The 22636-nt window shown below is 50.1% G+C and overlaps 1 protein-coding gene across 1 annotated transcript in view; it reads left to right on the forward strand.

Annotated features, from left to right (window-relative positions):
* The window catches only part of Fgd5 (FYVE, RhoGEF and PH domain containing 5), a 100306-nt gene that overhangs the window by 20965 nt on the left and 56705 nt on the right, over positions 1 to 22636 (forward strand). Inside the window, exon 3 of the mRNA XM_051154927.1 lies at positions 21002 to 21131. Coding sequence (XP_051010884.1) covers positions 21002 to 21131 — 130 coding nt within the window. The remainder of the gene's footprint in view (positions 1 to 21001; positions 21132 to 22636) is intronic.

The raw sequence follows: 22636 nt of genomic DNA on the forward strand, positions 1-22636 counted from the left end.
AGTGCTCTACTGCTGACCTACATTCCCAGTCCTCTGTTTTTATTTAAGTTTTATTATTATTTATTTATTAGTGCATGCATGAGTGTGTGTGTGTGTGTGTATGTGTGTGTGTGTGTGTGTAGGTGTGCATGTGAGGGTCAGGAGACAGGACTCAGTTCTCTTCTTCTACTGTGGGCTCTGGGGTTGAACTTAGGTGGTCAGACTTGTACAGCAAGTGTTTTTACTTAATGAGCCCTGAAGCTCACTCTCCTGCCCTTTTCCTTTCTTTTCTTTTCAGTTTTTGAGATAAGCTCTAAGTTACACAGAAGAGCCTTGGACTCAACTCTGTAGCCCAGGAAGGCCTTGAACCTTCAATCCCCCTGCCTCAGCTCCTGAGTAGCTGGGATGGCAGGCCTTCACCACCAGTCAGCTAGCTCTCACTGGATAGCAACCCTCCAGAGAGCTGCAGTAGCAGCCGTCAAGGGCAGTGGTTATGTGAACTCTCGTAGGTGTAGCAGCCATCAAGGGTCGTGAGCTCCCATAGGTGGGACTGTCCATGAGGTCTCTAGGGCCATGCAACCAGCTTGAGTTCAGATCCCTCTTGTCCTGTGTGTCCGTGGGTCAATTACTTAACATTTCTGTACCTCAGTCTCTTCATCCACGAAGAACAGGGGAAAAGGTGTTAGCATAGCAGTCACTTTGAGGTCTCAACACTTGTTGGGTACCTTGAGAGTGTGCCCTGCGTTTTAGCCGCTGTTCTTGCCTTGGAGTCTGTGGTTGATACACTTGGCAGACTGTTGTGACTCTGAGTCCAAGAGGGGCAGTTGGAAAGCCCCATTTCATCTAGAGTAGCAGGGTGGTCCTCTTTCAGTAAGAGCTGCAGCTGGGAGAGCATCTTTATGCTCTGTTCACCAGGCATTCATTCAGTGGTCTGCAAAGCCTGGCCTGCTGCCCGTGTCTCTGCCTCACATTCTGTCTGGGAGAATCCACAGGTGTGGCAGATGTAGCCGTCAGTGACAGGAGTATAATGCTCCCCCTCACCACCTGCTACAAGAATAAAAACCAGGGCCTGGAGTGAGATGGCTCAGTGGGTGAAGGTACTTGCCTCCAAGCCTGGTGACCTGAGTTATATTCCCCCAGGACCCACATGCTAGAAGGAGAGAAATGATTCCCCAGTGTTGTCCTCTAACCTCTGCACATGCATTGTGATATGTGCCACTCAATAATTAAATAAATAAATAAATGAAAAAATGAATGAAAATAAGGTAAGCCAGGAGTAGGGGAAAGGCTGTGCCATGTGCTATTTTATTATCTATCCTGAACCACCAAGCCTTCTGATGGTCCTATAAGCCTAGTGTTTCGAGCCTGTTTCACAGGTGAGAAAAGCAAGGTGATGAGCTATCCCACAGTGGAGGAGACGTGGGTAGACTAAGTACACACTGTGCGTAACCATCCTCCTCTTGGCCCTGGGTTGTATGAGCAGGGAACAGCCTAGGGACTTCCTTTCAGGACTCTAAAATCTGGACTAGAAAACCCAGAATTCTCAGAAAGTTGGAAGCTTAATGAAGCAGCACACCCTCGCGCACTTTACAGTTTGCAGATCATTTCCGTTCTGTCCGGATGGCTGATTCTACTGAGTACTTGCTCAGGATCCCCAGGGACATGGGATCAGGGATAGACAGAAGGACATTAGGGCCAGGAGTCTGTTTTCTGTGCCAGGCTTCAAGTGAGAAGCTCTCCTTGAGTACCTTACCTGGCTAGGGGTGATAGAGGCCACCAGTCTCTGTGGGAAAGGCAGGGTATGTGCCAAGGGTTTGGGGCAGGCCCTGGCGTGTGGCTGGCTCTCCGAGAATTAACTGCTATTGGTATGATTGTGCCTGTGAAGGGGACCTGAAGAAGGACATTCCTTCAGACCCTGCAGGGGACAGCAAGAAGGACCGGAAGCTCCTAGGGTATGGGACAGCGTCACACTGCTTACAAGTGGCAGCATTAGACTGAGAGCTCAAGGCCGCAAAGCCACTGCGTCATGGCTTGGGACTGTTGTCTGAGCGAGAACAGGCCCTGGCTCTGACCTAGGGTGGAGTGTGGAGGGCCCCAGCCACGCCTCGAGCTGTTCTGGGTGGCCATGGAGAAAAGAAGAATGATGTCAGTGCTGGGAGTCTCTGGCCTTGCCCCCTTTGGGAAGCCCCTCATAGATGCTCCATCTGGTTTCCAAGGAGGTTCTGTTCAAAGGCAAACTTCCTTGCTGGCCAGAGGCCAAAGGTCTAGGCCAGTTAGGAGCTACAGAGTGAGTCAGTACATTCTTTGGTCAAGAGTTCAGGCAGTTGGTCACTTTCTGGGATGAACAGTCGTGTCCCCCTGAAGGCCCCAGGCTTTGTTAAAGGGTGTGACTAGGAGACTACAGGGCTACTCTGGGGCCTGTCTGCATCCTTGCATACAGGAGGAGTCTGAGCCCCGCCCTGGGGAAGGGAGAGAGCTAGGCTGCTGTGTGCAAGCAGAGGGGAGGCAGGACAGCAGGGTGGAACGTGGAGTCTAACATCTATCTGAAAGGGGCATGCAGTCACTCCACAGGGGACACCTCGAGTCCTTTCCTCTCCCCACTTAGGTGCTAACCCTGCTCCCCAGGGTATTCACGGAGTCCCTTCTCTACCCACCACTGACAGCTCATTCCTGTGTCCTTGACACTGTGAGGAGGGCTTGGGGCCCAGCTGTTAAAAGATCTTCAAAGCGACCAGTGTCTTCTGAAGCTGTGTGTATGAGAGGCCTATGTCATCTCTGATAGCTGTTACACTTTCACGTCACAGCCTCTTGCCAGACAGCAGCCTTCCTCTTGTGGGTTCGGTCTGCAGGAGGGGAGAGTTGCAAGTATCTCATGGCATTCACTCAGCCAAAATCAGCCTGAGACGTGTGGGGAGTCCAAAAGCTGCTTCTGGGTCCCCTCTGCAAAAGGCAGTTTAGGGGCCTGGTGATAAAGAAGGATAAGACAGAGAAGACTAGCAGAGAGGTGGGAGGGCAGGAAGAGCAGCCAGGCTGGTGAGCGGTGTCTGTGGGCAGGCCCCAGAAGCAAGGAGGATGTGAGGAAACAGGCTTAGAGCAAGCAGGGTTCTCCCGGGCGCTCTTGGCCTTGAGAGCAGAAGCTAGGGTTGCAACTGATCTGTCTGACTCCAGTCCAGTAATTTCACTGGAGTCTCAACCCTGAATGGGCAGGGAGCTGAGTCCTGAGGGCTCTTTATGGCCCTGCCAGAGCAGGATCCTGGGCAGGGAAAGTGGTCAGGCATGAAGGAAAGTCTTCCTAGCAGCATTCTCAGGCTTCCCACTGGCATTTGAGGTAGGTTCAGAACACTTGAGAATCTGCAAAGTGGGGGGGGGGGGGGTGTTTGCAAATGCAAGGGACAACAATGCACAAAGGCCTCCTCTGGGGACTAAGAAGAAAGGCCAGTAGCAGATGGCTCCATGCAGGGAGGGACTGAGGAAGACACAGAGCCTCAGCCCACAGTCCTTCTGCAGGAGGAGAGGCTGGGGGTGCCCAGCATGTCACCTGCCAGACCTACACTCAAGCCTTCACCACCTCCTGCCCTTGCTGTGAGGAAGGATTGAATTGTCCCGGGGGACCTTTGCCAGCCTCCATTGAAACCACCTGTGATTAACTATGAGCCTTTCATCCCCCAGCAGTGGAGGGGCAAGCAAGACAATGTCCTCTGAGCCTGGGGCCTGGCCAGCCTCCCAGTTATCCTAGGAGAGGGGACTGCTCACCTCAAGGCTGACTGTCAAGCTGCATTTAGCCCACAATGCCTTGGTGACAGGCATGTATTAGCCTTCTTTGAGTGGGCCAATTAGAGCTAATGGCTGGGGGCAGAGTGGTACTGAAGAGGCCCTGGCCTCGGGGACCAGCCTTTCCTTGCATTAGGCAGCATCTCTTGAGTCTTAGGCCTGGTCCCTTCTCTTGCCCCGAAATCCAGATGCTTTTCATGTAAATCCAGCCCCTGCTGCTGGCTGAAATGGAGGCAGTGTTTTCCCCCCCTTTGGTGTCTGAAGTGACCAATTATCGTCATTCATAAGATGTCATTTATGACCGTTTAGTTTTAGGCTGAGAGCCTTGAGTCACCCTGTGCGAGGCAGCATTAGCTGTTTTACGTCAAGGCACCGCCACTCTCTGCTGCTTGCTCTGTAACCATTTTTGCTGGGCTCCATCCATGTCCTGAGCTCTGTTTTCCTATGTGCACAATGAAGCATTTGGCCAAGTGACCCTAAAGATCGTGCCAAGGTTTAGACAGCATGCTTTCTTCTAGGTGCTGCTGCTTTCCATACCTGGAATGCAGTGGTTCTCAGCTTAATCTTTCTAAAGCTGAGACCCTTTAATACAGTTCCTCCTGTTGTAGCGACCTCCAACCATAAAATTATATTCATTGTTACTTAATAACTGTAATTGTGTTACTGTTATGAATTGCAGTACAAAAAAAATCTGTGTTTTCCCATGGTCTTAGGCAATACCTTCGAATTGGTCGCTTGACCCCCAGGTTGAGAACCAGTGCTTTAGTGGCTTAGAACCACATTCATTTCCATCCCTCAGTTCTGTAGCTGAGAAACTGTGTGGCTTAGCTGGGTTCACTGCATAGGGTCTCCATGGAGCAGTGTCAAGAGGTTAGCGAGCAGGTGCCTTCATCTGGGCATGGGATTAAAGATGTGAGCCACCACGTCAGAAAAGCTTTCAGTTTTAAAGATCTGTGGTTGGTCTGGCATATCCACCACTATGGGCCCCAGGGTAGCTTGTAATGCCACAGGGCTAAAGCCAAAGATTCATAGTGAAGATTCATAGCCTCAGTGTAAAATACAACAGCCCAAAAGGTCGGTCTCTCTCTCCTGTCTGTCTCTGTCTCTGTCTGTCTCTCTGTCTCTCTGTCTCTCTGTCTCTGTCTCTGTCTCTGTCTCTCTGTGTGTGTGTGTGTGTGCGTGCGTGCGTGCGTGCGTGCGTGCGTGCGTGCGTGTGTGTGTGTGTGTGTGTGTGTGTGTTGCTCTCCCTGAATCCAGGCTCATCTGAATCCTGTTGTTTAAATCTCTGAGACCAGGCCCAGGTGAGGTGCTGGGTCCAAGCCACACTGGTCATAATTCCTGTCTCCCAAAAGGGAATGATGGCCAGTTACAGATGTTCAAACCCAGACAAAGAGAAGACAGAAGAACTGCAGTGTTGTCAGATGGTCCAGGATGTAGTCAGACAGTCCTCCCGGAGCTCCTCTCCGACCCCAGCTGTGGGGAACATGTCCTGGTACAGTATGGCTGGATGCTCTGTGTCCAGTGGCCCTGACTTTACTGAATCCAGCAGAAAAAATGGAGGCAGAAAGGAGCTGGATGCTTTATTTGAGGAGGATTTGTGCCTGCACAAAGGAGGCCTGGCTTTCCAGCGCCTCCCCTTCTGCTCAGCACCGGATTGGGAAGCATAGAAAGCTTTCTGTGGTACTTTCTACCTGGCAGCCCTGGGAATTAATTGCACTGAGTCTTGTTCTCTTCATGTAGGAAGTGACATGGGACTGTGGAACTTGAGGGCTCACCATGAGGATCAGATGGGACATGTCTGTGGACCCCGTATTGCTTGCTGTTAGTGTTCCTAGTCTGAGCCCTGAGACCTCATCTGTGGGTCCTGGGAGGCTGATTATTGCCATGAGGGAGACTCTTTTTTGGGGGCAGCCTGTGGCAATCAGAGTAACAGGCCGAGACATGGAGGAGTAGGCTTAGCCCAAGGCCATGGTCTCAATGTGCAGGTTTCTCTCCCAAGTATTGTTGAGATAGTCTAGTGGGCGTAGGGAAATCAAGTTATCCTGTTTGGTGCAGGAAACATTTTAAATGTTCTATAACAGGTCGTGTATGGGCTAGCAAGATAGTCCAGTGGGTAAGAGAGACACTTGTGTGTACGCCTGGTGCCCCAAATTTAATCCCAGATCCCACAAGGTAGTGGGAGAAAATTGCCTGGCAAGAGTTGTGCTCTGATCTCTGTATTTCCACATGCACGCCAGCCATGGCGTTCACACAGTGCATGGTACACACCCTACCTCTTGAGAGTATACACCTTTTTCCTTTTCTCTCTTTTTTTTTTCAAAAAAATTTTTTATTTTTTTTGAGACAGGGTTTCTCTGGATAGCCTTGGCTGTCCTGGACTCACTTTGTAGACCAGGCTGGCCTCTAACTCACAGTGATCCACCTGCCTCTGCCTCCTGAGTGCTAGGATTAAAAGTGTGCGCCACCACGCCTGGCTCTTTTCAAGATTTTTAAAAACTGTTTTATATACATACATACATACATACTATATGTAATATATATATATATATATATATATATACACTGTCTTCATGCACACCAGAAGAGAGAATCAGGTCCCATTATAGATGGCTTTGACCCACCATGTGGTTGCTGGAAATTGACCTCTGGAAGAGCAACCTGTGCCCTTAACTGCTGGGCCGTCTTTTCAGCCCCCTCTTCCCCTTTTTTCTAGACATGGACGCAGGCATATAGGATGCTCTTTCTGGACCTCTGCCACTGTAGAGATACTTCTTCATCAGGCCACATAGCTCTGACCTGTTCTTTTTAGCAACCACATGGAGTCTGCCTACCACACGTTTTTTTAATGGACCCCACTAATGCTAGTGACCCCCTAAGATGTGAATGGAGCTGAAAAGTTTCCTCTCTGGTTATATTGTGGCTGTCCTAACATGGCACATCACTCCTGTGTCTGAAGTGATGCCAAGGTGAGCAGTGCATACTCAGAGCTGTCCAGAGCATGATGCTTAAAGTGGTGATCTCTGGCTACCTCCCAGTTTGTATGTTTTCTGTTCTCTACCATTTTAATCTCTGTCACAGTGCCACGACAGCCAGCATAGCCTCGGGCACACGCTAAGCAACACGCTGCTTAGAACTCATGCTTGTATCCTAGTGACCCTTGTATCAGCTGAGCACCCAGAGTCTCTCACAGCTTCTTATTTGTGTCTTCATAATGGGGCAGTCTTGCTAGTCTTCAGAGAGCTTGGGTGAGCCTCTTCCACTTGTCCCATGTTTGGGCTATCTCCACAAGTAAGATGGCAGGGTGACCCATGTTGACATGGTACCTCTCAAAAGGACTGATGACCAGAGATCATCTGAGCTAGCTCAGTTGGGGCCTTCTGTGATGGGAACTTTGCTACACCAAAATCATTCTTAAGCAGAAAGACAGGGTGGGTTGTGGTGGTGCACACCTTTAATCCCAACACTGGGGAGACAGAAGCAAGTGGGTCTCTGTGGGTTCAAAACCAGCCTGTTCTACATAGCAAGCGCTACATAGTAAGTCCCTGTCTACCCACCCCACACCCAAAGAGAAAAAGACATGAAAGAAAAGGAAGAAGAAAGACAGTGATGGCCAGGGAGTTGCCACAATGAGGCACTGCCATGTGTGTGCCAGATGGGCATTCTCCATTCCTAGGCTGCCTAAGGATGGCAGGGCTGCTGGGATAAACCCTGCCTTGCCCTGCCCTGGTTTGTGTGGAAACCATGTAAGACGAATGAACAGAGATGGGCTCTGTGAATAATTCATAATTTGGAGACACAGAAGGGATGGAGGAAAGAGATAAGCAGGCTCAGTTAAGAGCTTTTTTAAAGATAAGATTTCAGAAAGATAGAAGAAAAGTCACACCAAAGGACGTGGCTAGAACACTGTCCTTCCCACTTATCTAGAAAGGGCTCGAGTTGGGGAGGAGCTCTGAGAGCAGTCTCTTGGGCAAGTATGATTGAGGGCCCCTACTGCTCATTTCTCACACCTGGGCGCTGGAGGTCGCCTGCCTGGTCCTCCAGAATGCCAGACTTCAGACCATGCTTTCTGCAGTCCTCCTTGGGAGAGAACCAGTGCTGCTGAAAGCCAGATGTCTGGCAGGGCGCTCAGCTGAGACCAAGCATGGGGGTGAGCTTTTGTTTAGTGGTGTCTCTGCTCCAGCTGCAGCTCTGTGAGGAGATCTGAAGAACTGTGGCCACACACTCGAGGGTATCAGGCCAAGTTGTCCTCAAAGCCACTCACAGTATTCCCAGCTAGGCCCTCCACCCATGTGGGAAGGTCTTGGGCCTCAGGATGGCATTGTCCAGCCTTAACAACCTGCCCTCTGGCAGGGGCAGGCAGCACAGGACTAGAACGGCTGTCCTGGAGGACAGGAATGTGTGAGTATGGCCCTGTCCTGCCCCAGAAACAGGAACAAGTTTGAAAGCAGAGGCTTTGACTTAAGCTGTGTTGTACTGCCTCTCAAGCCTATGAGGACACACACTCCCTTCTTAACTTCCTCTTCCCTGGAGCTTGAGGGGGAAGAGGCAAGGCTCTAGAGCCACCCTGAAGGCTTTCCTCATTCATCCATTCTTCAGCCTCTGTATACCCCTCTCAGCCTCCCAGAACCAGTTGCTGAAGACCATATTATTCCCTTGCACACCCGAGTTCCTGCATCAATGCCACCCCAGACCACACTTTGAATCAAGAGCCTGGAGTCCCTGTCTGTGTGTCCTGCACTCCCCAGAATGCACAGTGGGCCTTCTCAAATACAAGCAGTCCATCTGTCCTTTTCATATAGTTTTGCAAGCTCTGCCATCCTCTCTGGTTTGTGGCTGTCAGTGTATTCCTGTGGCAATTCCCTGCTAGACCATAAACTCCTGGGGAAGAGGTTTGTCCTCTTTCCTTTAGACTCAGGTGCCTTGCATGTTGAATGCTTGGTTGGAGGCAAAGATGAGGCAGGGGGTGGGTGAATGCAGCAGTGGATGTCAGAGCTTGCCTCTCCACCTACAGGGCCATGGGCTGGATGCTCAGGAATTCCCTGGCTCCGCTTCCTCCCCACTGTGGATACAGAAACCAGGGTCACCATGAATATATGTTTGAAGTATTTGTTATATTTATCAAATGAAGTTTCATGCTCCTTAATTAAAAAAAAAAATCCCGAGAGTTGAATACTTGGTACTTCTTCAAGAATGAGAGTCTAAATTGGTGTCTTTCCTTCTTGGGTTTCACAGCTCACTTGATTGATTTTCTTTTTTATTTAGTCTGTGACACTGAATGAAGGGAAGGGTCTTCATGCCAAACCTAGCCCAGAACTTGGCCACGCCATAAGCCCCATAAATAGCAAGCTGAACTGCACTCTGTACAGCAGCATGGTGCCTGGGTCCCCACAGCTTGGAAAGCATCCTCTGTGTGTGTTCATGGGGGTTTCCCTGGCAGACCTGCCAATCCGAGCCCTGGCATCCACTGCACTGTGCTCTTTGCATGCAAGCACTGAACCCCTCTCTAGAAGACCTCCTGAGGGTGATGCTGAGTTACCCCACTGCAGAGTCCTCTGCCTAGGGTTCTGCAGCAGGCCTGGCCTGCAGAGCACCATCCGTCAGCCATGCAACCCTATTTGTTGGGAAGCCAGGGCTCATTCTGCTGTCCCCACAAAGAAACTGTGTGATGAACCGAGGAAACAGGAATACAGTACCCTCCCTTCCATCCTCTCCTCCAGGGGCTTGAATGGAGTGGAGGAAGTAGTCCTGGAGGCTGAGTGCAGCAGGCAGTGCTGGAGTCTGGGTTCAGCTGGCTGGATGTTTCACCCCCAAACAAGCCAATACTTCATCACTGCGCAGCTCTTGCTTTCCACACAGGGCTGTCGTGTTATCACAGTTTTTGTTTTTTGTTTGTTTGTTTGTTTGTTTGTTTGTTTGTGAGTCATCACAGTTTTATCAGCAGTTTCCTCTACCACCCCGAAAGTTCTATAAGTTTCCTCATACCAGGTGAACAAGTTGGTAGAAAGTTAAGAGGTCCTATTAGCTGCAGTTGAGGTTTATCAGGGCAGGGGTTCAGAGGCTAGCATTAGAGGCACCTGAAGGCAGGCTTCTACCAGAAACGTCCTCAGACTTTGGTCCCTTAATGACACTCAGGACAGAATGTAGAGCTGTGCCAGCCCAGCTGACACTTGGAAAGCTGCCTTAAGATGTTTTCTGTTCAGATCCCAGATTTCTAAGTGAGGGTCCCCAGAGCCCGAGGGTTCAGCAAGCCTGGGGCTGAGAGTTCCACAGGCATAAGAGGGATGTAGGATAAGGCAGAACTGGGGAAGTGGTGGCCCACTGGGCAGAGGAGGAATATGGGTTGAAGCAGATCTTGGGAAGTGGCATTCCAAGGGCAAAAGAGTGGGACAGGGCTTGGGGTAGAAACCCAGGGCCACCATCCTGTTTGCTTACGTTTAGGTGCCTTTCTGTTAGGGGAGCTCTCCTAACTCATGCTTTGGGCTTGTTCACACAGCTTTCTTTTGAGTCATTAGCTAGGACCTAACTGGTGTCCTTGGTTGGATCTGGGTGTGTGGTGAGGGGAATGTTTTGAGTGGGATTTGGGGTCCTCTAAGTCGGGCTGGGGGAGGCAGGGCCCTTGGGTTCTGCTTTCAACTCATTGCTTTTATTCTAGCCATTTCTTTCATCACAAGCCAGAACGCTCTCTATGAGATGGGTGGTTTTCCCAGCCTTGTATTGTCATGGTCTGTCCTGGGTGTGTGGGGCGAGGACCCTGCCAGCTGGCACGGTTGCTGAATTCTCAGAACCCATATTTCAAAGTAATTACTGACCAAAAAAAGAAGACTTTGAGCCACACAGCTCATAACAACTTCCAGATACCCAGCCTTGGGGGGCCCCAGGAATGCTCCCAGGACTCCCCTCGAGTATAGAGAGGGTGGTCCAACATGCCCTCAGTGAGGGTAGTCTGGGGTGCTGCCCAGGGTCCTCCAGGGCTCACGCAGAGAATAGGAATTACCTAACACAGGGGCAGCTTCTGGCCAGAGGTCTAGACCTGACCTAGTTTCTGCAGTTCTCTCTGGCTCATCTCTCTCCTTGTTGGGAGTGATGGATTAGTCCCTGGAGGATGATGGCCTGTGGACCTGTGTCTATGACTTCTCACTTAATGCTTAAAATCAGGAATTCCAGTGGGCACTGTGTCCTCAACTAACTCTTCACAATGACCCAAGTAAGCAAAGGAGGCAAGAGCTGACACCACCGAGGTGCAGAATATTGTCTTCCAAGATGGCATGCCTAGAACTGGTAGAGTCTAGGCTTTGGACACCCACTTGGGCTGTTCCCACTGTAGTCTAAGCTGCTGCTGTCCCCTACCAGAGCTCATGGGCTTTAGTATATACACAACACCGGAACATAGAGTTGGGTGGTATTGGTCTGGATCCCTGGATAGGCCTGGGACGAGGAGTGGCTATCTGGAGCCCCAGCCAGCCATTGTGTGCTGGGCTCTATCAGGCGGCTGGGTGTGGCCCCAGGGCTGCCAGGCCAGTCCCAGGGGAGGAAGTGTCAGTGTTTACAGGAAATGCTGGACAAGGTTTGGGAGGTGGAGGAGGGGTAACTAGCCACCCTGAGCTCTGGAGGTGCATTTGGGCTCTGCTGGGTGGGTCCCAGGGTGGTGCCCCTCTTCCACCTCAAGGGTGAAGCTTTTTGTTATTCTGTAAGGAAAAAGCAGCCCCACCCCGCTCTCTCCCCGCCCCATGCCTCTTCCCTCCAAGGGGTCAGCACCCTAGTTCCTCAGAGAACAGTCATCTCATGCCCCATAGTGGACCCTCCTGCAAGCTGTGGCCACTGATCTGCCATCTGTGCCTGAAGTGCTGAGCCTTGCTTTCCTTGCCTGTTTAGAGGGCAGCCAGGCGAGGCCAGCTTTGTGCGGCCCCAGCACCTAGGGGGAAGGTTGGCTTCATGCCCCAGAAGTTCCTTAAGATGGGTGTGAATGTGGAAACTTTCTTAAAACAAAACAAAACAAAACAAAACAAAACAAAACATAAAACAGGCTTGGTGCCAGTTACACACAGGCTCTGCTAAAACCTGAGTGCAAATGCCACAATGCCTTAGCTACCTGAACATACTCTGTGCCATATTGTAAGAGAAATGACTCTGGGAATAGAGGTCAGTTCAGTGTGCTTGCCCAGCATGCAGGAGACCCTGAGTTAGATCATAAATTGGGCATGGTGACAAATTCCTGTAATCCTAGCACTGGCAAGGTGGAGGCAGAAGGATCAGAAATCCAGAGCCGTTGTCAGCTACATAGAGAGTTTAAGGCCAGCCTGGGCTACATGATATCCTCTCTATAAATAAAAATAATAAAAATAAAAGAGATAAAAACAAACACCATGTTTGGGACCAGATGAGTTGAGCTTTAGTGGCTTTGCTTCCCACATCCCATTCATAGCCTCCTGCTTTCCTGAACCCATACCCCTTTGTGCACCTCCTGGACCCCAGCCAGCCTCTAACCTGTTCCCTCTGTGGCTGCTTTCCAGTTTTCCTGGATCAGAGTGCTAGAACATGATAGTGTTACCATGGAAACCGAGGTTGCCTTTTAGGAGCCTTGGCTTTGTTAATAAAATAGTTTAGGAATAGAATCAAAAGGAAACCCACGGACAATTTTATTAGAGATTAGGAGATAAACACAGTACAGGTGACATGGAGATGCCGGCAGCTGCCAGAGCGAGAGATGGAGAAGTCGTGTCTCTCGAGGTAGGTGTGGAGAAAAAGTAGAGAACATATTTAAGAAAAGAAAAAGCACTTCTGTGAGTAGAAGTGGGCTGAGGACAGAGTCCTCCCCCAAAATAAAACCCACAAGACGTATGGTCTTTTAATAGCCCCCACTTCCCCTCCAGTTTGTAGTTTGTGGACTTAATTTTGTTCCTTAGGTGATGCCAGAGTAAGGAAGGTGTCCAGACTCTTCTTCCACATACTAATCCTGATTCGTTTTTCTTTTTTTGGGGGGGGGGGGGAGCGGTTTGCTGTTGTTGTTCCTGTTCTGTCACAACAGGGTCTAGAATATAGCAGGATCCGTGTCTAGGCCAAAGCCTGGTCTATTCTCAGGGGAAGAGCAGTGAGCCTTAAGACAAGGGCTTGTGCCCTGCTGAAGTCACCTTACCCGCTGGGCCCGAGCCTCGACACAGTCAGGTGTCAGTCAGTGTGATGTCTCCGCTCAACTCTCATGCTCCAGCCTCATGTGCCCCTCGTGTTCATGTATGTCAGGCCCACACCCAGGTACCTGTCCTCTTTGTGCCAGTTGTGTACCCTGGCACCTCCTCGCAGGTTGTCATACCTTGCAGGATGGGCACCTTGCCCAAGGCATCTGCTCTTGTTGTCCGAGCCAGAAGAGGCAACAATGGGCCACGGGAAGAGGCGTGGGCCTGGCTATGTCATCTGTGTCCACCTTATGTCTGAGAGGTTGGTAGCAGGGTGGGCACTGGCGCAGTGCACATGGGGCTGGCATGGAGCTGCCAGGGCAAGAGTTGGCCTTGAGCAGAGCCTCAGTTTCCCCAGCTGAGAGTGGCAGCTAGATTCCAGAAGGAAGGGCTCTGCAAGGGGAGGGCTCTGAGGAAGGCAGGACTCTGCAGGGATGGGCTCTGAGGAAGGCAGGGAAGGTTCTTAAGGAAGTCTCTGAGGCATGTCGCCCCTTGAGATCCAGCTCATTCTCTTATGTCCCCTTTACCTGAAACATTTTTATACAACTCTGGATATATGGGTATATTTTTTAAAATTCACACACACACACACACACACACACACACACACACACACACACACACACTTTCACATTTATTAAAGATTTCATATATATAATATATAATATAACTATTTATATTGTATATTATATAATTATATATAATATAATATATATATATATATATCCCAGAGATGCTGTACTTGTTTATTTTTACATAAAGATTTAATCTTGGCTCCCTGGCACAGGGCACTTGGCACCTGAAAGTGCTCAGAATGCAGTTTCTTCTTCTCCCAGGCTGCTGCTTGCTTTATTGACAGGCTGTGCTGTGGGGAGGTGTGGGCTTTCTGCCCTGCTCAGTGACCCGGCAGCCAGCCCTCTCCTGGCTCCTAGAGGCTTCAGATACCCTGTACGGTGTCCTGCCGCTGTCACAGGCCACGGTATCCTCTCCAGCTGCCAGAGCAAGAGGAATCGCTCCCACCCTTCCTGCTTCATTGTGGTTGGGTTATTCTAAAATGATAGGCTGGTGTGTCTGTATTTCCTCCTGCCCTGGGCCAGGCCAGTGGTGAAAGCTGGGTAGGACAGCAGCACCTCCCAGATTTCAGTCTCAGCACCCACAGTGCCTGGGAAGGCAAATGCGTTCCAGGTGTTCCCTCGCCTCTGTGTCTGAAGTCCAAAAAGGCGGGTAAGGTCAGTGGGAAAGCAGCAAATTACCCCTGGAGGTGTAGCTGACTATAGAGCTCTCAGCAGAAGCAGCACTCTCTGAGAGCTCTGCAGATGTGATGGGAGCCGCTTGGATAATGCCCAGCTCACATTATCCAGGCCCAGGTACCAACAGTGCCTCTAAGGATCAGAAATGGAATCTCCATCTGTTGCCCGTACCAGTGCCCTGAGTTGAATGAGTTAATCAGCCTTCATCACTGTAACAAAATATCTGAGTGCATCTCCTTACACATTGAAAAAGGTTGTTTTAGTTCATAACCATGGAGCTTTCAGTCCCTCATCAGTTGGCTCCATTGTGTTGAGCCAGTGATGGCACGTCATGATAGGGGCATATGGCAGAGCCAAGGGGTAGAGGGAGAGGGTGAGGGGAGGAAGATGGTGCCAGGGTCCCATTGTTCCCTTCAAGGGAACATTAGTGTGACTTCATTCCGCTAGGCCTCTTCTCTTACAGGTTTCACTCTTCTTAGGGGCACCAGCCTAGGAACCCTAGAGCCTCTGGGAATGCTCTCCCCATGGGAGCAGAGGCTGCTGTTTGCCCAGGCTGAAGCCCAAGGCATCATTGGATCATCAAGTTCACAGATCTGCCTTGTGGCTTATTCTAGAATGTTACCTCTTTAGAGCAGTTTATCATTTTATGAGTTCTGCAGATCTTTAAAAAGCTTTATGTAAAAAAAAAAAAAAAAAAAAAAAAAAAAAAAAAAAAAAAAAGCCTTTATGTCACTAGACTTAGAGCCTCATCGATTATCTAAAAATAAACCTTAATGGCCACAGTCAAGACTGGTTTTTTTTTTTCCCACCTTTGGGCCAGAAGAGTCTCCAGGATTTGTATGGGGTAGGAGAAGGCTGAACTGAGCCCAAGGATTAGAAAATTATTGGAAAATTCCTTTAAAATGAAAGACCAACTGTGACAAGTGTTTGCCAGGATGGGGAGGAACCTGGACACTTATGCAGAGCTGGAAGGGATGTAAAAACCATGAGAAGATAGTCTGGTGGTTCCTAAATATTTGTAACATAGTGACCATCTGCCTGGCAGTCCCACACATATATGTACAGCTTAGAGGAAACACCCACAGCTGCGTAAGAACTGGGTACGCACATAGGCACAGGAAACAGCTTCCTGAACAGAACACCAACAGCCCAGGCCTTAATGTCAACAATTAATAAATGGGACCTCATGAGGCTGAGAAGCTTCTGTAAGGCAGGAGACACTGTCAAGAGAACAAAGCGACAGCCTACAGACTGGGAAAAGATCTTCACCAACCCTTCATCTGACAAAGGTTTAATATCCAAAATATATAAAGAACTCAAGAAATTAAACACCACCAAACCAAACAACCCAATTGCGAAATGGGGCTTGAACTTAACAGAGAATTCTCAACAGAGGAATATCAAATGGCCGAGAAACACTTAAAGAAATGCTCGTCCTCGTTAGTCATCAGAGAAATGCAAATCAAAACGACACTGAGATTCCATCTTACACCCGTCAGAATGGCTAAGATCAAAAACTCAAATGACACCACATGTTGGCAAGGATGTGGAGAGAGAGGAACACTCCTTCATTGCTGGTGGGAATGCAAACTGGTACAACCACTTTGGAAAGCTATCTGGCGCTTTCTCAGAAAAATGGGAATAGGGCTTCCTCAAGACCCAGCTATCCCACTCCTTGGAATATACCCAGAAAATGCCCTACCACATAACAGGGACATATGTTCAACTATGTTCATAGCTGCTTTATACATAATAGCCAGAACATGGAAACAGCCTAAGTATCCCTCAGTAGGAGAATGGACTAAGAAACTGTGGTATATTTACACGATGGAATACTACTCAGCTATTAAAAATGAGGAATTCCCAAAATTTGTGGACAAATGGATTGATCTAGAAATTATCATAATGAGTGAGTTCACCCAGAAGCAAAAAGAGACAAACAGTATATACTCACTTATATCAAAACACTAGTCCAAGGGATACGTACCATGAAAATCTTTACTTACCAAGAAAGTGGGTCAAAGGAGAGGACATCCGATTGAGACTTTAGGCGAGAGTAGCATGGAAGAATGGGGGAATAGTAGGACCCACAGGGTCCTGGAAACCTACAAGAAGAACTTTATGACAGGCAGATCTGGGTCCTGGGGTCCTCCTCAAACTAAGGCACCAGCCAAGGAGAATATAGGCAGTAAGCTTCGAACCCCTACCAAGACCTAGCCGACGAACAGGATATTCTCCACTGTTGAGTGGAGAGTGAGATCTGACTCTCACATGATCTCTGGTGCCCCTTTTCTGACCATGTCCCCTAGATGGGGAGACCTGGTGGCACTCAGAGGAAGGATAGCAAGTTACCAAGAAGAGACTTCATATTCTAAGAGCATACATAGGGGGAGGAGGTCTCCTTCAGTCACAGACATAGGGGAGGGGAGAAGGAAAGAAATGGGAGGGAGGGAAGAATGGGAGGAAACAGGGGAAGGGCTAACAATCGAGATGTAATATGAATAAATTAATAAAATAAAATTTATTTCTGCCAGACCAAGAAAAAAAAAGAACTGGGTACGCAAAAAAAAAAAAAAAAAAAAAAAAAAAAAAAAAAAAGAAAAGAACTGGTACGCCAGCATTCCCAGAAGCCTCAGTAACAACAGCAAAACCCAGAGACATTCCAGATTATGGTCTGCCTAGTCGATAGACTATTACTTAGCCATGCAAAGGAATGAAGTGTTGATGCCTGCTACAGCAGGAGTGAACCCTCAACACACCATCCTGAGTGAGAGAAGCCAGACACAGCAGTCCTCATACAGTGGAACCTGTTGACATGAGGTTTAGAATAGAGGAAGTAGGCTAGAGGTTGCCAGGACTCGGGGACACAGTTCAAAGGACATGGAGGTTATGAAAATTTTTATCTCATTAGACATGGTGGCAGTTGAGTAGCCCTCTGAGCACACTAAAAAGCACTGAGTCGGTGCTTGGTGTGAGGGTAGAATTCATGGTCTGTGAGTCACGTCTAGGAAGAGCTGTCCTAAGTGGAAAACAATCCCTACAACCCCCAGGGCTGTGCTGGAGGAAACGTCACAGGTCAGGGAGCAAGATGACTTGTTTTTACTTAGCGAGAAATGGAAATGGAGTTCTCTAAAAAGCCTCTCCTTGGAGCCCTTTCTGGGAAATGTTACTAGGCTCTCTACCCCTTGGCTGACCCCCAGTGCAGGGGGCGTTCTCCTCAGGAGCAACAGAGCAGAGTTCTTGCAGATGGGAGGCTGTAGTAGGCTGGCCAGGCCCAGGGATGCCTGCAGCCTGGCCTCAGCCCAGGGGTCTTCTGTCCACTCTCTACCTCCATTATATAGATGGGGAAGCTGAGGCCCAGCATGGCAGCCACAGAGTGCCTTGGATTGATGAGCCCATCTTGAAGTCACTCTCTACCTCGTCAGATTTCCTCTGTGCTTTGTCCTGTTCAGAACGGGAAGGGACAGATCTCAGTGGGACTAGAGAGAAATTTGTTCTTAATAAAAAGTGGCCACCTGGGCAGGCCCTAAAGGGGTTGTCTGCATGCTGAGAAAGTGCTGTGGGGCTGGGGAGGCAATGGTCAGAAGTGGAGGCCAAGTGTTTGGAAATCCCAGTTTCGTCCCCCACCCTCCTTTCTGTCCTCCCCCCTGGCTCTTCCAGCTGTTCTATTAACTGCCATCATTACATTTGCTAGCTTAGTCTCCATCTCAGTTTTTCCAGCTCACAAAGGGCTCCAGCTCAGCCCCATCCTGTCCCTGACAGCTGGCCAGAAGAGGTGCACATTCTGGCCTTGGTCACAGATGTCTAACTCCAGCTGGGATGGACGGACTGTGGGCTCAAGCTTGCCTAGCAGCTCCCAAGAGGCAGTGCTTTTTCTGATAAGTTATGAGGCCCTTTAGACTGTGCTGTTAGAGATGGAAGCTAATGGTCCGAGTTGGACAGCACAAGGCCCAGCCACAGAGGAGACATGGCCTTTTTACAACTGCAGGCTGCTGGAAAGGCCCCCGGGCTCATTTGGCGGGTCAGTTAAGGTAACAGGCTCTAGGGTAGCTTGTTGTGCTATCTTTAAACCTAAAATGGATGCAGAGGGAGGACACGGCTTAGTGGAAGTTAAAGGTAGCTCTTCACAGCCTAAGAAGGACCGCACACCCCCCCCCCCACATGCTAGAAAGTGGCCATCTTCACCCTGGTGCTCTTATGTGACCCAAAGGCGCCCACTGACCCCAGCCTGACAGACTAGAAACAAGTTGTGTGTATTGGTCAGCTTTGCATAGCTGTCACGAAACCCCTGATAGAAACACTTCTATGAAGGAAAGGTTGACCGTGATTCATGCATTTAGATGGTTTCAGTCTGTCATGGAAGCATGGGGGGCGGGTGGAAGCTCTTGATGTCCATGAAGCAGAGACAGAGAATTCCCCAGGCTGGCCAAAAACTCCCACTTTGTCCCCCAGGCCGCCAGCCCCAGTGTTACCCACTTTCATGGTGGTTCTAGCCATTTGCTGATCCTCTCTGGAAGGCCTCAGATGCAACCAAAAGTGTACGCTGCGAGTCTCCTTGGCACTTCCAATTCAGAGGATAGTTGAGGCTGACTCACCAAGGTCGACTCACCTAAGGTCTCATGGAGAACCCCTCCTCTTCTTGATGTGTGGGTTTCAGGCCTCTTGGTCACTGAATTTGACCTAGCTACCTGACTGTCTCACCTAGTATTGAGTTACTATAGAGATGGGAGCATCCTTATTGTTTCTGAGCCACCTGGAGAGAGCAAATGAGAGGCCAGCCAATGCAAAGGATGGGCATGCAGTGGTTTCTTTATTCCAGTAAGTTACGCTGAGCAACGCATCCATCTGCTACTGCCAGGCTGTGGGGACAGCATGCTAACATGTAGCAAGTGTCGTCACCACCCTGCTGAGGGCCTTTGTGCAGTTTCTTCATCAGTCTCCAGAAAGCCCGGACCACCCCTGGATCCTTGCATCACTTCTCACCCATTTTATGGGTGAAAATAGAAAAAGTCAGGACACAGAAGGGAGTAACCCGCTTGAAGTGATAGAGCCAGGGGTCCAGCCAAGCAGGCAGGTGTACATTCCACATGCCTTCTCATGTGTTATCATGTTCCTGTAGGTATGTGCTCATGTGTGTGTGTATGTTCATGTGTGTGGGAAGCCAAAACTCAATAAGGGTGTCTTCTTTCCATTTTTTTTTCCACATAGGGCCTCACTACGTAGCCCTAGCTGGCCCAGAACTTGCTCTGTAGACCGAGATGGTCTTCAACTCAAAGATTCACCTGCCTCTGCCTCCTGAGTGCTGCGATTAAAAATGCATGCCACCCCCTTGGCCCCTGGGTTTTCCTCTGTTGTTCTCCACCCTAGTTCTTTTTCAACATAGGCTCTTTCACTAGACATAAAACTTGTTCATTCACGCTGGGAGTGGTGGCACATGCCTTTGATCCCAGCACTCGGGAGGCAGAGGCAGACAGATCACTGTGAGTTTGAGGCCAGCCTGGTCTACAAAGAGAGTCCAGGACAGCTAATGCTACACAAAGAGACCTTTTCTTGAAAAACCAAACCAAAACAAAACAAACAAAACAAAACAAACAACAACAACAAAAACCCAAAAAACCAAAACCAAAAAACTTGTTCATTCAGCCAGGCTGGTGGCCAGTGAGCTCCAGGAGGGGTCCTATCTTGGCCACCACCCCGTCTTTTCAGTGTTGGGGTATAGGCGCACGCTACTGTGCTCAGCTTTTGCCTGTGTGCTGAGGACGAGAGCTTGGGTCTTCATGCTTGTATGACTGGCGCTTTACCCACTGCCCCAGCCGCCACTCCAGATCTTCCCACTCTTTTAACCAGCATGGTCGTGAGGGACAGGCCGAGCTGTGGGAGGCAATCTAGACCATGTCCGAATGCTTACAAAGAGTTTCCGGCAAAAGGGCCACATGACCAAAATGGATTTCAAGATCCCTCTCACCAGTGGATGGTGAACGGACTGGTAGACATAGACATGGAGGCAGGAGGTGGTCTGGCCCACAGGCGCTATGATGAAGGCCCCAGTGGACTCAGGGAACATGTACAGAACTGAATGTGGGAGGAGTTTGATGCCTTTGAAGCTGGCTGGGAACTTTTTTTCTCTTCCCCAGTATGTTCTACAAAAGGCTTGGTATTTACCTATGCTCCTTGATGAGAGACCAGAAGCTCACGGGACCACTTCTGCCATCACTATTTATGACCAGTGGTCATAAAAGGGAGTGCCCCAGACTCCCTGCCATCTGCTTGTGGCATAGAGACAAATGGTTACACACTTGCCAAGGTGGCTCTGGAAGGCAGGTCCCTGGGATCACCCACATTGCTGTGCATGCTTTCTGTCACCACCGACACCCACAGTTCCACAACAGACAAGAAGGCAGGTGCAGAGAGACTCCACTGTACAGTGGACCTGGTCGAGGGTCTCATTTCCTGTGCTTTAGCAGGAAGCCTGTAGCAAGAGACACTGCCCCCTCTCGTGGCTCAAAAGAAGAAGCCCCACACCCAACATTTTAAAATGGAGAAGAGAAAGGTCTCACATGTTGGGAGGAAGCCTCGGTTGAGCTTGGGCTAAGTTGCTTTGATCTTGCCTCGATACCTTAGCCCGCCTGGACCTGACAGGGACCTGGGGTTGTCTTAGCATGTGTAAGACCAGGGCCACAGAGAGCCTGGCTTGTCTCATGTACTGAAAAGGGAGTTGCTGCGGCCAGGGTGGGGAAGGGAGTGTGCACTGGGTCACCCTCTATTGTGAAGTGGGGCCAGAAAAGCAGCTCTGACTCTCCCCCACCTCTCTCACTCTCTTGCTCTGCCTAGCGCCTACACGGAGCCCTACAAGGTCTGTCCCATCTCAGCGGCCCCCAGAGAGGACCTCACATCCGAGGAAGAACAGGGCAGCTCAGAGGAGGAAGACAGCGCTTCGCGAGATCCCAGCCTCACACACAAGGTAGGGCACCTTCCGGGTGAGGGGCTGGGGAAGGATCTGGGGACAGAGAAATGGAGGTGGAAAGAACTGGAAAGATCACACCCCACTTCTTGCTGCAGCCACCCCTCAGCCACTGGGTAGTGGCTGTGGCTTTCAGAAGTGGGGTGGGAGACACTTCCTGCTGGAAGAAGTTTGGGGTTTCCCACAGTCTTTGTGGGTGGTATGGGGTGGAGCTGCATGCTCTGCGTCAGGACAGCCCCAGATTCTAGTGTGTTTAGGCCTTGGTTTCCTCATCTGTGAGGTGCGCATCAAGAGAATGTGGTTGACTGAAAACAGAGTCTGGGATGCTCGCTGGTTTTTGTCTCCCCGAGCAGCAGGCCTAGGGCAAGGGGACATGATGTAGAAGCTGTTTGGAAGAGGCACTGATAGAGAGTGGAGCTATTCGTGGCTTGGCACATCAGTGTAGATGGAAGCAGAGCCGCTTCCCACTGGGTGCTCGCAGTGGCTGCACCTCCCACTTACTGCCACACTTCAGTCTACCCATGTCCCCCAAGAACCAGGTGGTTTCCACCTTGGACATCTGCAGGAGCCATGGCCATTGTCTGACCACCTTCCCCAGAAGCCCTTCCCAAGTCTGTCCCTCCTTTCTCCTCGTGTTCCCTCTGAATGCAGTTCCAGCTCTCCCAGTGGCTGTGGAAGCTGGGCTGGGACCTGGCTGTCACCAAGCTTCTGGGAAGTGAACTGTGTTTCGTTTTGTAGTCGCACTTTGGTTTCTTTTAAAACTCAGCTTGTGTCTCTGAATACTGTTTCCTGAAAGTTACCAACAAGTGAAGGACCCCCAAAAGGAGCCATCCATACTGTTTCACAGCCCTGCCCTGCCTACCTGTTCCCCACCCTGCTTCCTCCTGCCCCTGCCCTGCCCCTTCCATGCCTCCTATTTCCCCTGCCCTACCTCCTCCTTCCCTGTCCTGCCTGCCCCTACCTCCTCCTGCCCTGTCCTGCCTGCCCCTACCTCCTCCTGCCCTGTCCTGCCTCTACCTCCTCCTGCCCTGTCTTGCATGCCCCTACCTCCTCCTACCCTGATGCTTTTGCTCAGGCCCTCCTGCTTTTCCCTCCATCAGCCTGTTTCTCAGCAGCCCTCCCAGCCCTCTGGTCCTTCCTAGTTCTCCCTCTGTCCCTGCCCCATCTCCACCCCTCCCTTCTGCTGCTGAGCAGCAATGAAGCCCCAGAGATTCATAACTGGCTTTGCCACCTCCAACCCACCTTTACAGTTGAAGACACAGGCTCAGAGTGATTAAATCACTAGCCCAGGGTAGTTGGAAGGCTTGGGGACCCACACAGGGGTCTGGTTGCTTTGTGTTTCTTTTTCCCTCCACACCTTCTTCCCCTTGAAAGAATCCTGACTTCTTGCTGGGAGGAAAGAGAACCCTACATTGCTGGTACCCACTAGAGAGGCTTTTGGCTTTCCTGGGCATCCCTGGTGGTGTGGGATCAGGAAGCAAAAGGAGACCAATGGCAGGAATTTG

This window comes from Acomys russatus, chromosome 13, assembly GCF_903995435.1.
Source record: "Acomys russatus chromosome 13, mAcoRus1.1, whole genome shotgun sequence".
NCBI lineage: Eukaryota > Metazoa > Chordata > Mammalia > Rodentia > Muridae > Acomys > Acomys russatus.